This window comes from Nannobrachium achirus (genome assembly GCF_963921795.1).
Source record: "Nannobrachium achirus genome assembly, chromosome: 3".
In the NCBI taxonomy this organism is placed as follows: domain Eukaryota; kingdom Metazoa; phylum Chordata; class Actinopteri; order Myctophiformes; family Myctophidae; genus Nannobrachium; species Nannobrachium achirus.
Genome location: NC_137812.1, coordinates 46,221,998 through 46,237,462, shown reverse-complemented (window position 1 = coordinate 46,237,462; position 15,465 = coordinate 46,221,998). Strand labels below are relative to the sequence as shown.

At 42.2% G+C, this 15,465-nt stretch overlaps 1 protein-coding gene across 2 annotated transcripts; it reads left to right on the top strand.

Moving 5' to 3' along the window:
- Positions 1 to 443: 443 nt before the first annotated feature.
- septin3 (septin 3) lies at positions 444 to 12,869 on the top strand (the record flags this gene model as incomplete). 2 transcript variants are annotated; one of them, XM_080722029.1, is made up of 10 exons in its annotated part: positions 444 to 553; positions 701 to 825; positions 3,297 to 3,425; positions 7,476 to 7,557; positions 8,364 to 8,501; positions 9,474 to 9,591; positions 10,132 to 10,227; positions 11,211 to 11,307; positions 11,442 to 11,493; positions 12,740 to 12,869. In XM_080722029.1, the coding sequence occupies 10 exons, from the start codon at positions 444 to 446 to the stop codon at positions 12,867 to 12,869; spliced, it is 1,077 nt and encodes a 358-aa protein (XP_080578155.1). The 2 variants fall into 2 exon arrangements, with proteins under 2 accessions (XP_080578155.1, XP_080578154.1); XM_080722028.1 differs by having other exon boundaries at positions 444 to 825.
- Between the last annotated feature and the right edge of the window lie 2,596 nt (positions 12,870 to 15,465).

Here is a 15,465-nt window from a genome sequence, read left to right as displayed (position 1 = left end):
CTGATGCATTGAGTGCCACAGTAGCCCTGTAAGATCTGTGATCTGTAATGATGATTTGACCCAAGCATAATATCAGTATCTTCATGTGTATACATTAACCTAAAGGGTCTACAGCATACCTAGCATGATGGAGCCTTATGGCTGCTATATGTTACCACCCTTTTCTGCTGTATCCTAATTTTTGAATAATAGAAAAGAAAATGCCTCAAAATAAAAGATGGACAATTAATCGGTCATCATATTGTCACCGACCTGTTGGCCTTAAAATGCAATATTGGTATCGAAGCGATATAAAAAATATCGTTTTTAGCAGTTTTTTATAATGTTTATAATGTTTATTTTATAATAATTACATTTTAATGTGAAGCCGAAGCTCATATAGTCTTCAGCGTCCAAGCTACTTCTGTCAAGTAATTCTTTTTCCTTTTCTCCCCCATGTAGACATGTCAGATATTGTACCCCCAGAGGTAAAACCCAAACCAGCCGTCCCTGCCAAGCCCCCCCATGTGGGGGCTCCTTCTCCATCAAGCCCCTTTCCGCCCCAGGGGCCAGGGTTTGGGGGTGCGGCCCCTGCCCCTGCCCCTCCTCCCAGTGCCATTCCAGTTCTGATCGGGGGTCATGGTGGCCTTGGTGGGACTCGGGATGCCACAGGCCAGAGTGGGGGTCAGAATGCGTCTCTCAGCCAGGGGGGCTCTCACAGCACTGGCTCTCACAACACTAGCGGTGGATCCACACTGCTGGGATATATTGGTATAGACACCATCATCGAGCAGATGAGAAAGAAGACCGTGAAGACTGGATTTGACTTCAATATCATGGTAGTGGGTAAGTCCCAAGTGGTCTCCTTGATGGGTGAATTAGGTCAGTGGTTCTCAACCGGGGGGTCCCAAATTATTTTGGGGGGACCCCAGATGATTAACTTAATGTGAAACATTGTATTCTCACTCAACAGGAAACAAACCAACACAAAGTTTAAGTGTATAGAGGCTATCTGCACATTCCAAAGTAACAATTTAAGGACTCTTAGTGCTCGTCAAGGTGGGGTGGGGCGGGTCCCCAGTTAAAATATGATTATTTTGGGGGTCACGGCCTGAAAAGGTTGAGAACCACTGAATTAGGTTATCACCAGGCGCGTCACCACCATTCATTGTGAGTACGACGGGACACCCCCACTTTCATAAAAACGTGATCTCATCCCCCCCCCACCTTTTTGGCCGGCCGGGTGCTTTTTTTTTTTTCTTTTTCCTCCCCTGCGCTGCAAGATGGCTCTCATCAACACTAGGGTTGGGTATCGTCGGCGATACTTTTAATGGTATCAATTCACTGACGTCGATACTATCGAGTATCGGTTCACGTAAAAATGAACGATACCTTGTTTCGATACTTTTGAATGCACCCCTTGCCGGTCGCATCTGTAACAGTTGGGCTACTGAAAGTTTAATGACTGCTTTAGTAGGCTACACTCGTTACTGTGAAAATACCCGAGAATAGCCTATAATGTTTATTATTATGATAATGATCCAACATCTATAAAATAGCCCATAGAAAAAGGAAGATAATAATTATAATAATAATAATAAATAAAAAGTATCGAAAATGGTATCGAAAAAGGTATCGTATCGATTCCCAGGTATCGAAAAAGGTATCGTATCGATTAAAAGGTGAACGATACCCATCCCTAATCAACACAAACGCGTAGTAGAGGCTATGGCTACTTCTATTTCCAGGACAATTTCAAAATAAACATGTTGAATGATCGATTGTATATGAAAAAAATAAAATAAAGACTCTTGTTTTGAAATGCGCTTCTGTGCAGAGAGGAAATGGCTTTCATAGGAAGCACCTTTACCTCTCTGTCGTCATGCGTCATGCGTCATGGACTCATGGTGAGATTAACAACACAGCCATAAAGGAATATAAACAGAACACCAAGACAAGACCATGTAGGCTATAAAGGCATTAAACATCGTCCTCTGCTCCTCTCATCCTAACTCAACACTTGGTGAGTCGTGGCTATATATTAGAGTTAGAGTAATGATGATGGATGCTAATGCTATGCTGCCTGCTGGCTAATGTACACTGTTGTGGGCTAGTGGCTACGTGAACCAGAACCACTGTTTCCTAACACTGGGGTCGGGATCGATGCGTGGGTCGCGTCGCGGACACATTGTATGGGTCCTGAAAATAGCAGATCTAGAAGTTCACAACGCAGCGCGAAGCGACTCGTTGTGAGCTTGTAGATTGGCTATTTTCACTTCTACTTGTTTGGGTTTAGTTTCTCTTGGTTCACGGGCTAAAACATTTGGGAAGCAATACCATCATGCTTGCTGTAGTAGACAGAGTGGTGTAAAATTAAGTAGATTAACTGAAAAGCTTTTGGAACTGAATGATTATATGACACTGGTGTTGTCTGTCTGTTGGAGTGTTGGTACCAATAATTCCATCTACTATAGACTATCTTGCTGGCTGGTGCATGTGGAGAGAGGCAAAGGGAAAGTGTTGTGTGCCGTTCCCGATTGTTTAGCAAAGAAATAAACCGCGGAAACCCGAATAAAACGCGATCAAATCCGCGAAAAACCGCCAATTTTTGAGACGTGCACGCGCGCAACCCCCCACTCTGTAAGAGGCTATGACGCCCCTGGTTATCACATCGGATGCCGACGACGCGTGCACTCGCCAAACTCTTTGATGTCGCCCAGTGCCGTCGGAGTGTTCGACGTGTCTGATAGGGTTTGATATTAAACCGTAGCTTGCTGTCAGGGGCAGCCGCGCCTGAAGATAAACACTCAAATTCCCACAAAGCAACGGGAGATAGTAACGTGATCAGGACATTTCCAATACAGGCCAGTGTTATGAAATTCACAAAAATGTATTTATATCGTAATCTAACTCCAGATCACGATCATGTTTAAAACGAGCCCTTCTCTACCGACCGTTACAAAAGCACTGATGGCTGCGATTTTCATTTCTGAAAGAAAATACTATTGCGGAGAAAAAACAGAAATACTCTGATTATATTTACTCATATTACTTTTACTCAGAGCCTCCGAAATAAGAAAAAAACTATAAAATACCCTGGCACTCAGCGATTAAATCATGTGTTAACAAGAAACAATATTGTTATCTCTCTCTCTCTCTCTCTCTCTCTCTCTCTCACACACACACACACACACACACACACACACACACACACACACACACACACACACACACACACACACACACACACACACACACACACACACACTTGCTCTTCTCCCCTCTTATGTAACTTTCTCACACTCTCTCCTTCGCAGGTAATAGTGGACTGGGGAAGTCGACTTTGATAAACACACTGTTCAAGTCCCAGATCAGCAGGAGGAGTGGTGGGTGGGCTCGCGACGAGAAGATCCCTAAGACTGTGGAGATCAAATCAGTGGCCCACTGTGAGTACACACAGTAGAATCCTGAGTGTCCATTTGATTCCATTCATACACTCTCTGAGTTCCAAATATGAGAGATTCTCTTTCAAACTCTCTCTCTTTTGCCCTCACTCAACCACACACAAGGGATGTTGTAATCACATTGGAGAACAACTGACTTTTATCATATTAACCTTCCCCAGAGTGATAATTGTGTTTTAAAGGCCACCGACTCTTGTATTTTAAATCTCCCTAGGATTCCAGTCGAGAGCAGAATTAATACTGACATGACATCTCATTTTGACCTTTCTGCATGGGTTTCATTTAAACTGGATGTATTCATTTTATTCATGCTATAGATGATATGTAGGCTATACTAGTAATGTAAAACCCATTGAGTACAGTCTTAGTTTCCAGTTGTTCTGTGTTCATTTACATGACACAGCAAATCTTTCAGTTGAGAGCAGTGATTGTTTGGGGCGGCCGTAGAGGCTGTCTGGGAATCAGAAGGTTGCAAGTTCGACCCTCCTTCCCCCCATTCTATGGGTGCGTTCGGAAATGCGCACTCGACACTGGTGTGCCATGTTGTTGTTTGTTTATTCGGTGCACTTGGTGCGGTGTCGTCCGAAAATCCAGTGCACTGTGCACCGGGTGTGCTGCTCAGTGCGTGCACTGACCGACTCTACTCAGAAGATGGGGTTTGGCAGTGTGGTGCGTCATTGCAGTGTTTTGATTGGTTGGTTTTCATTGCTGTGTTTTGAGCGCTTCTCAGTGGTGAACAGTGGCGTAGGAAATGATAACAAAATGCACTATTTGCGGCTTGGGCTTTCTTGTTACACACTCATCAACATGTAAACTAACAGCAGGAAGGCCAATGTTATGAATTAAATGACATTACATTACGTTAGCAACTGCTGCTTTTCAGAAGGTTTTCCTTCAGGGTTCAGAGTGAAAAAGCACACTGCTGCTCCTTAACTGGTCGTTCGTAAATAAGCCACACTGAATGCACTCTACAACGTTACCGCCCACTGCACTCACTAAACTGAGCACACACCTGGTGCGCATTTCCGAACGCACCCCATGTGTTGGAAGTCTTCCTGTGCAAGACGGTTGCTGTATTAATAGCGCCCACTGCTCCTATGGGTAACTGCAGAGGACAAATTCCAGGTATTTCCAAAGGCACTTGGCAAATACACAGATAAAGGGGACACAATTTAGTTTGTGCTTTATTTGAGGCAGTTACATTTCATGCACACAGTGGCAATGTTACTTTATAATTTTGTCATATATTCTGTTAATGCGTAGTAAATTCGTTCTCCTACTATACCTGTAAGGTCATATTCTGTTAGTGCGTAGTAAATTCGTTCTCCTACTATACCTGTAAGGTCTCCCACTATACCGGCATTGGCTCAGGGGTAGAGAAACCATTATTAGAACACAGAGGGTTCCCGAAGGGTTCCCAGTTCGAATCGGGGCTCCCCCAGAGTTAGTGTCGAAGTGTCCTTGAGCAAGACTCTGAACCCCTAGTTGCTCCCGTTGAGCAAGTTGGTGCCTTGCATGGTTTCCTCCACCATCGGTGTATGAATGTGTGTGTGAATGGGTGTATGTAATGCATAATCTATGTAAAGTGCCTTGGATAAAGGCGCTATACAAATGCACTTTTACCATTTACCATTTATACCTGTAAGGGTGGGTACTGAGGGTACTGCTGTCCCATTTGAAACGTTCCTGGTTTGACCCCTGCTTCTCCTGGCATTGTGTTGACGTTTTTTCAACATTGTACTAAACTTCCAAACCGCTCCCCAGGCACTGTCCAGGCACTCCCCAGGCACTGTCCAATGGCTGCCCACTGCTGTATGTACTGTGCAGAGCCCTCTATAGTGTGTGCCAGCGCCTACGTCATTGTAGTCCTTAGCGGCCATTTCTTGGGTAAAAACACAGGTGTTTCAATTGTTTGATTGCATAGAACTAATGATATAGTCTAATCAGAACACCTGTGTAAGGCTGTGTTTACCCAAGAAATGGCCGCTCTTAGAACTACATTTGGCACACCCTATTGGAGAGTCGCGTCATCTCCGTTCACTTCTTGGGCCAGGTCTTCTAGTGACCAAGCGCTGAACTGGAAATTTATGGAATGCATTGGAATCTCAGGGGGAAAAGTGTAATTTCTGGCGTACATGAACCACGTTACCGGAGCTGTTTCTGACCCAGCATTGGCAGAACTCTCTATACAAGGTTCTGGTACTGTAATGACCTCTGGTAATTTATAGTGACTTTGTGAGACTTGGAAATCCGAAATGGCGGCTCCTCCAATGAGCGCAGGGCGTGGGGGTGGGTCTAACGAATATCCAATCCGCGCAGCAGTTGAAACGATTACATTTCAGGAAGAGCACAAAACAGGCAACACACACACAAACACACACGCTGATTTCACCAAGCTGTTGATAACGTGTTTTTGATCGCAGTTCTTTGTGGAAACACAGAGCACCCGTTGCAGATCTGTCTGTCTGTTTCCTTTTGTGCCCATATGGAAATGTCCTTGTGCAGTGGTAAATGTCTGTGACTGTGTAGAATGTAGGGATGTTAATCGACGCATTATTTGCGAATCGACGCGTCGCGGCCGAAAATCGACGCGTCGATCGACTTTTTTCACTTTTTTTTCTCCCCCGCTAAGCTGCAGCTGAGAGGAGACCACAACGGCGCATTACTTTAAGCAACACAACTTGCAGCAGCACCCACCAGAACTTGCATCAAAGCCCTAATAATAATTATAATAAACAATTGCTCTTCCTTGCGTTAGCATGGAGTCTGTTCTCTATAGACTAGAAGCGGAGTGACAAAGTCCATGATGGAACCGTTCCGTTGTGGGAGCGCTCAGGGCAGGCTGGCACCCCAGGTTATAGTGTATCAAATGTGGAGCTTTGTTTGGTCTGCCTCGCTGGCTCGCTCTCCCTGCCCGACGCGTGTCGCATTAACGGCGAGTAGTGTATTTATTTTGTGTTGTGTTTTATTGTCAATCTTGACAAAATCACTGCACACGAGGCGACGTTGCCATTAAATAAGCGAGCTTTCGTGTCAAGCATGCATGCACAGGCAGGAGGTAAACAACACACATCCAGTCAGCGCGGCGAGCGCGCACTGCTATGACGCAGCACATGAACAGACCAGCTAGTGTTTCTCAACCAGTAGTCCGCGGACCTGACCAGCGCCGCATGCATGCGAATCTGCGATCCATGCATGCAACACAGCATTGACTCGTCCCCGACACAGACACACACACACACACACCGGTCCTCTCCTTCTTATTATAACTCTATGGTCCTCTCACATTTGGAAAACATTGACGCTTATAACGAACAAGCGATTAAAACATTTTTTGGGGAAAAAACGTTATAAAAAAAATAATAATAAAAAAAATAAAAAAACCTTTTTTCGATTTTTCGACTCATACTTTTTGAGTCGCGGTGAGCATGAGTCGATTTTCGAGTCGATTTTCGTTTTTTTTTTCACATCCCTAGTAGAATGTGTGGAGATCTCAGATTCTTTCCCCAGATTGCGATTTTGGTCAAAGCAAGCTTTTTTCTTTGAACCCTAGCTTAGGAACTCATCATCGTGAATACATTTATTTGTATTTATGTTTAAAAAAAGAAATGTGTTCTTTGTGCTCTTGGTCACATGGTGCCTTCCTGTTACCAGTGAAAAACCCTGGCAGTGGCAGATGAATTCATTAATTAATACCTGGCAACACGGCCCTGCTGGTGTTTAGAGATTCCTCAGTAAGCTAAAATCAGTACTGTTTACCACACTGTTTGCCACAAACTTCACTTCAAAGTTTACTATAAACATGAATTGTGTGGCAGTGACCACTGTTGGCATGTACATCATTGAACAGATCCATTATAGACGAATCCACAGAGGGCTGCCGCGTAGTTGAGGTGTCGCGGTGCAAAGCGGAGCCGCTTGATGATTGCCGTTCCGTGGATTTGTCTATTTGATATATTGTATTTTTACACTCTGCAACCAAGAGCAACATTTTGGCTTGCGATTTGATCAATTCCTCTGGCTTTGTTTCAGTCATCGAAGAGGGTGGTGTGAAGATGAAGCTGACAGTAATTGATACTCCAGGCTTCGGTGACCTGATCAACAATGACAACTGGTGGGTAATATATTACATGTACCTGTGTAGTGAAATCCACATGTCATCATCACTCATCAGTGCCATCATATATTGTCAAAAGTTCTCCCTTGTCTTGCTAAGCTTGAAAAATATAACCTAAAATGATTACTTATCGTAGTCCTACTTATTAGTATTAAACACCCAGGATTCATTTTGTAAAAAAGCCCAAAATAGGGACAACAGTGTTAATGTAGTTAATGTAGTTAATGTAGTTATACTAATGTACTTATGACAAGTGTTGCTACATTTTGATATTATCAAACCCCCATAGCAAATCAAACCCTGCTAGTCTAACCCAGGGGTCTTCAACGTTTTCAGGCCAAGGACCCCTTAGCTGAGAAAGAGATGAAGCAGGGACCCCCAGATTCCATATAGTTTCATCGTTTGACAGCACAATCATCAGTGTATTTTGGATTCATGTCAATTTGCGTTGCGTCAATACTTAATAAACTTGACCTTTACACTCTGTACTTAGTCTGCTCTTCTTTCCCCTCTACACCAAACCTCTTTGCCGAAAATAGCCGATCTACAAGCTCACTGCGAGGCGTTGTGAGCTTGTAGATTTGCTATTTTTGGCTAAAGTTCTCAGAATATGGATGTTAGGGTTCAAGTGGTTAATATAAAAAAGGAGTAAAAAAAGTTTCTATCACACAAAGATTTGAATGACCCCCTGTAGTAACTCGGACCCCGGACCCCCTGTTGAAGACCCCTGGTCTAACCTATCCTGGTTTTATTTTTATTAATTTATTTTGTAATTTTATTTTTTTAAATACTTGTGTCCACAGCTGGGATCCCATCGCCAAATACATCAATGAGCAGTACGAGAAGTTCCTTAAGGAGGAGGTCAACATAACAAGAAAGAAGCGCATCCCCGATACCAGAGTGCACTGCTGTCTCTATTTCATCTCACCGACTGGACACTCGTGAGTTAAACTGTCTTGTCATAGGAGATAAGTAAATTCTCAAGTGCCTGATCAGAGGAGCGCTTGCAATCCATTGCAAATGGCATTCAAACGAATCCAGCATAATCTGCCATTTATTAAAACATTGATATACACACGTACGCACTCACACTCTCATTGATAGACATCCAGAAACGCTTGTAGCAGGACACTGATTGGAATTTGGAACAGATTGTCAGCATCGCTGAGCCATGGTGTGCAACTGTGTGTTTAAAGACAGAATAAAAACTGCTTTGAACAGCTCCATTCTGGTTCAAGATAACCGTGAAATTGCATTTGAACAGATTAGGTTAACAGATACAGATTAGGTACCCAATATATTTTTTGTAAGGACCATTTAAATCAGCAGAACATTTTGTCTGCTGGCTATGTCACCATCCTCAAAGACTTAAACAGAAATTGGGACATTATCTTGATTGTACTTTCACTCAGGGGCGTCACAAGGGAAGAAGGAGGAAAGTGGGACCGAGTTACTAGGGCCCAAGGTGGATAATAATAATTTTATACTTGTACAAGCTCACAGCTGCAAGCTTATACCGTAGATCTGCTATTTTTTGAAAAGTCGTGAAAATGTGTGCAAATCTTTGAATATATGTATTTTTTTAAGCGAACATTTGTAACTAAAAGTTTGCTTCTGGGGGTTCCTGGAACTAAGTATTTTGAGATGGGGGGTCCGTGGCCAAATACATATCATTTTGGGGGTCCTTCACACACAAACACACAACGTTTGAGCACCACTGAAACATTACATTTTTTTCAAAAAACCTTAGAAGGATGTGAACTTGTATATCTGCTATTTTTCAATAGTTAAAGTATCCAGGGCACAGAATTTGGTGTGACACCCCTGATTATCTTGATTGTACTTTCACAGTTTTATGCTCTTTAAATCTTTCTCTCTCTCTCTCTGTCTGTCTCCCACTCGTGCTCTTACAGTCTGCGGCAGCTAGACATTGAGTTCATGAAGCGTTTGAGTCACTCCGTGAACATCATCCCTGTCATCGCCAAGGCGGACACAATGACCATCGATGAGAGGCAGGATTTCAAACAGAGGGTTAGGTTCCCTTTAAATTCAATCAAGTCACTATAGGGCTGTCCACGACTAAAGGAATTATTAGACGATTATTAGTCTTAGGATCTCTTCGACTAAAAATCTGTGAAATTATGTTTGCTGCATAGTGCATACAATCGTGCAGAAACCAAAAAAATCTGATTGGTGAGGGAAATGAATATGTTGATTTTTCAATAGCTACTGACTATTATTTATTGAAGTTATAGACTGGTTGAATTAAAGGCTTATTATCTAGAGTTTACAATTGATGTGCATGGGGAAAACAACAATATGAAAACAAGTAATCAACAATGTCTTGGTCAACTAAGGCCAAACAGACTGATTAATTGACTAAGAAGTAAAAAACCCTAAAAGTGACTGCAAACACCTCTTAATAACCTTATATGCACTCATTATTAAGATAACATCAAGAACAAGACTCCAGGATAATCGTCAAAGTTGCAAAGTGGTAAAAATGCTCACCTAAAGATATATTATATGATCTATTTGTAATATTCTCACTTTCTTTGTGTTGCCTTATAGGTAAGGAAGGAGCTGGAAATGAGTGGCATTGAATATTATCCACAGAAAGAGTTTGACGAAGACATGGAAGATAAGAGTGAAAATGACAAGATCAGGGTAAGGGATTATATTTTATACAGTCTTAAATTATACAGTATGATATCCATAATGCTATTCATCTAGCATGAAGGCAAAACATCTACTTTCAGTCTGGCCATTCAATTCAATTCAATTTGTGTCAAATCACAACAAGTTGTCTCAAGACACTTTACATTAGAGATGGGATTTATGGCAAATATCTCTAAAACGCTAATATGTCCCGGTTTTCAACATTCACTGCAAAATTGTCCCGGTTTTCACCAGAATTAAAGTAATAGTAGCTGTTTTCAGTGGTTGCATAGACATTTATCATGTTCTTTTCACGAAAACATGCTCACCTAACCAATCAGAAAACATGAACAAATTCATTGCGTGTCTGAATTCAATGCTGAGGCTGTTTGTCAATCACTCACTGCCTGTATGCAACCCTGCGGTGCGTGTGTGCGCGTGCACAAACGTTAGAGAATGGGCACGCGCGTGTGCGGTAAAGTGCACATTGCTTTGAGGGTCCCGGTTTTAGGCAACAGTGGTTCGTGTCCCGGTTTGAGCGGCTGAAAATATGGTCACCCTAGACATTCTGCATAATGACTACTTTCTACTATTGGTACTTTAAGTACATTTTGATACCAATACTTTTGTACTTTTACTCAACGAACATTTTGAATTCCAGACTTTTACTTGTAACAGAGTATTTCTACATTGCAGTATTGATACTTAAGTAAAGAATGTACTCCCCCTCATCAAAAAAGGAACGACTCCCTATACTGCGAACCGGATCCCATCGTTCATTTCAAAGAGCCGCTCAAAAGACTCGCTCGCAAACGGAAAGAGAGAGAGAAAGGATGGATAGACAGTGAACAGTGGTTATTTACTGTAATGCAATATGTGTGTGCTGTGCTTTGCAGTGCAATGTGTTCCCCATGTACAGTATGTGCTTGTTGCACCCCGTAAACATTGTACTATTTTTCACGGTATATCAAACCTTGCTTAAATGTTGGTAGGAGGCGATGCCCTTTGCTGTGGTGGGCAGTGACAAAGAGTATCAAGTGAACAACAAACGAGTTCTGGGCAGGAAGACACCATGGGGAGTTGTAGAAGGTAGGTTCCTGGCTTCTGTTGTTAGCAGTGACGTCCTCTCCTTTCACCGTCTGTTGAAGGGTGTAAAATATGTAGGCCATAGTGTCTTGGCCAGTTTCTCACCCTGATTTATATTTATATTTTTGTCTTTGCAGTTGAGAACCCCAACCATTGTGAATTTTCTCAACTGAGGGATTTCCTGATCAGGTAAAACAGTAGTTTAAAGGTGGTATAAGTGATATTTTTCCTCAACAGCATTTTCAGGTTGGGTTACACATTTAATCCAATCAGGAGAGAGAACTCATGTATGGTACAGGATAGACAAGTGAAATTGGAAAGGATGAGAAGAAGAAAGAACAGGCAAAATTGGAACTGGAACACTATAGCTCGGCATAGCTCAGGGGTAGAGAAACTGGTATTAGAGCACGAAGGGTATAAATCCCAAAGGGTTCCCAGTTCGAATCCGGGCTCCCCCTGAGTTAATGTCGAAGGGTTCTTGGGCAAGACTCTGAACCCCTAATTGCTCCCGGTGAGTAGGTTGGTGCCTTGCATGGCTTCCTCCGCCACCGGTGTATGAATGTGTGTGTGAATGGGTGAATGTAATGCACAATCTATGTAAAGCGCTTTGGATTAAAAGCGCTATATAAATGCACCATTTACCATTTATAAAACTGAGCTGATAAATGATGACTGTGGAGTTCTCTTGTTTGGTTGGATAAAATTGGTGTCCTGACCTGAACATCTATTTTCTGTTTACTAAAGAGCTGGAGCGATGGGGAGACTTCTGTTACTGAACAAATACAAATATCACTTACAACCACTTCCATTTCATCCCACAGTATGGTAACAACAAAGCTGTATTCAGGGGTGTCGCACCAAATTCTGGGCCCTGGGTACAAGGATTTACTGTGGGCCCAACATGAATGTTCTTCATAGGCGGGGGGGGGGGGGGGGGGGGGGGGGTTAACCCATTTAGACGGGAATGCATTATTACACATTATTTTGTGCTTTAACTATTGAAAAATAGCAGATATATAAGCTCGCAGCGTGGCACCGAGTGCCGCGCTGCGAGCTTGTAGATCTGCTATTTTAGAAAATTTTCTTTATGTTTCTATATCATGTGAAGGACCCCCAAAATGATATGTATTTGGCCACGGATCTAAAAAATATTTAGTTCCAGGGACCCCCTCAGAAGCAAAATTTGAGTTCCAAATGTTCGCTTAAAAAAGACATATATTCTTGCACACATTTTCACAAATTTTCAAAAATAGCAGATCTACAAGCTCGCAGTGTGAGCTTGTAGATCTGCTATTTTTCAATAGCTAAAGTATAAAATAATTAAGGCCCCTCCACTTTGGGCCCTTGTAACTCAGTCCCACTTTTACCCCCAGTGTGACGCCCCTGGCTGCATTATCAACATATCTGATTGATATTCTCCCCACCTCTCTCTCAGGTCTCACCTCCAGGACTTGAAGGAGGTCACCCACAACATTCATTATGAAACATATCGTGCCAAGAGACTCAACGCAAATGGAGGTCTGCACCCCATATGCTCCAATGATACCATAGAAAGCAACCTGTAATTAGTCATTTTTGGGGATAAAAAGAAAGAGAGATCAAGAACCAAAACAGTGCAATGAGGCTAATAGATGATTCTGTATTTTGATGACATGGCATCACTGCATGCTTGGATAATATTATGTGTAGCTGTGCATATCATTACAATGTTTTAAACTCATTCAAGTCCTAAACATTACCATCTCATTTCCCAAATGTCCTCCTACCATTTGCATCTTAAACCCTTTACTCAGATTTTGCACTTGTAAGTCGCTCTGGATAGGAGTGTCTGCTAAATGCCTAAATTGTCAATTCCAGCATTCCAGCATTTTTATTTTTAGAGTATTGAGATGAGAGGGCAATCCCACCCAGAGCATGCCTGAAGGCCTCTACCTCTACACACCAAGGTGTCATCAGGCCATCGTGGTGCGCCTGTGGCAGGGACGTGTAGAGAATGTTAGAGGGGCAGGGGCTGAAATTTCAAAAAGGACCTTTGGTGAAAATATCGAAAATAGCCGACCTCCAAGCTCAAAACGCGCCGTGCTGCGACGCGTTGTGAACGTGGACTATTTTCAGTGCGTTATACCACACTGAACTAAGCATAATCAAGTCAATACTGGAGATATGGCGTAACATCATGGATCTACACAGAGAGAGGGCAATTCTTTCAACATAAGATGCTGCATTCAAGTTCAGGAGAGTTAGGACAAGGCAATTCTCTTGAATGCTGCCTTCTGTTATGGCATGGAAAGCAGTGCATTTGCATTTCTTTCACCGTAGTAAAAACTGTATTCATGGTCTGGAGAGGGCACTTTTTACAGATGAGTAAAAGGCTCAAGCCCCCTTTGATGTCTATGTGTGCACGTGCCTGGCCTGTGGCCAATAATTAGTTGTAGTTTGTGTGGTGTGTCTTGGCTTGCACTGTTCATTGTGGTCATGCATAAGCAAGGTCAGATCACCCAACCGAGTATGTTGAATCTGGCAGGGATTGTCAGGAAGGGAGAACTCCTGAGAGAGAAAGACAGAGTGAGCCAGAGAGTGAGTGAGTGTTTGTGTGAAAAGAGAAAACACATACTTATTTTATGGAACACGTTAATCGCTGGTGAAATAAGATAACATATCATTCCTTTTATAGTGGATATCACTCCTGTAGCAAGTGAGTGTATGCGTGAAAGAGAGAAAACACACTTATTTTATGAAACATGTTAATTTCTAGACGGGAACACATTATTACACATTATGTTGTGCTTTAACTATTGAAAAACAGCAGATATACAAGCTCACAGCGCGGCACTGAGTGCCGCGCTGCGAGCTTGTAGGTCTGCTATTTTTGAATAATGGTAAAAATTTGTGCAAGGTTTTTTGAAAAACCTATGTTTCTATATCAGTGGTGCTCAAACTTTTTCAAGTGAAGGACCCCCAAAATTATATGTATTTGGCCGCGGATCTCAAAATATTTAGTTCCAGGGACCCCCCCCCAGAAGCAAAATTTGAGTTACAAATGTTCGCTTAAAAAAGACATATTCAAAGATTTGCACACAGACTTTTCAAAAATAGCAGATCTACAAGCTCGCAGCACGGCACTCGGTGCCACGCTGTGAGCTTGTAGATCTGCTATCTACTGTAACAGGACTTGAATTATTTTGACTATTACTTTTATTTGTAATAGTAGATATTACTCCTGTAGCACGTTTTAAAACACCAGACTACACAGTCGGTTTTAAATCAGTCTTTGATGGAAAGGGAGTATAACTGATGTATTGGTATTGGTATGGGATTATTTCCTCTCACACAGGGGCAGAACAGTGCCATCAGCTGATTGTCAGCTGCAGTCAGTGTGCTTTGTGTTTGGAGCAACCTTAACCAATAACCACATCAACCGTAGTGTTCCTATTCTGGAGTAAACATTTGGCAAAGCAAAACAGATTGGCTATTTCCTGAAGATTGGCTATTTCCTGAAGATTGGCTATTTTTGGCAAAGACATTTGGTGTAGAGGGAAAAAGGGAGTGGACCAAGTGTAAAACCCAGAGGGATCTGGTCAACTTAAGTATAGGGTATAATTGGTGGTCACCAGCACTTTCGCCTATAACATATTCGCCTACACGCATTTGGTCCTTTCGCCTGGCATTTTCGCCTTGGAGGAGAGTCTTTTCACCTACCTGACATTTATTATTTACATCACATTTTATTCCTAAAAAATGGCAAAATAGTTTTTTATGCCTGTTGACAGACAGGCAAGGTTGATTCTATAGGCTATTTAGGTGCAGCATATCTTATATAGACCTATATAGGCTAATAGCCTACATATATATTTTGTATAGCCTAATGTTAAAACAATATAGGCCTACAATACTGTTCATTTTACAATACTGTTCAATACTGCACCAAAGAATGTATAGTATCGGGACATGGATTAATTAATTATTTGGGCGCACCTGATTCCAATAGCTCTGTATTTATGTGATTACTATGGAGTGCATAGGATAGTGTGTAGGTTTGACATGTAACACCACTGTCACAGTCACTATAATATTTAAATGACAAAGAGATAATATGAAAACATGGACAGTCTGACAGCAGAATTGAGAGTAGGCGAAATGGCTCAGACAGGTAGGTGAAAA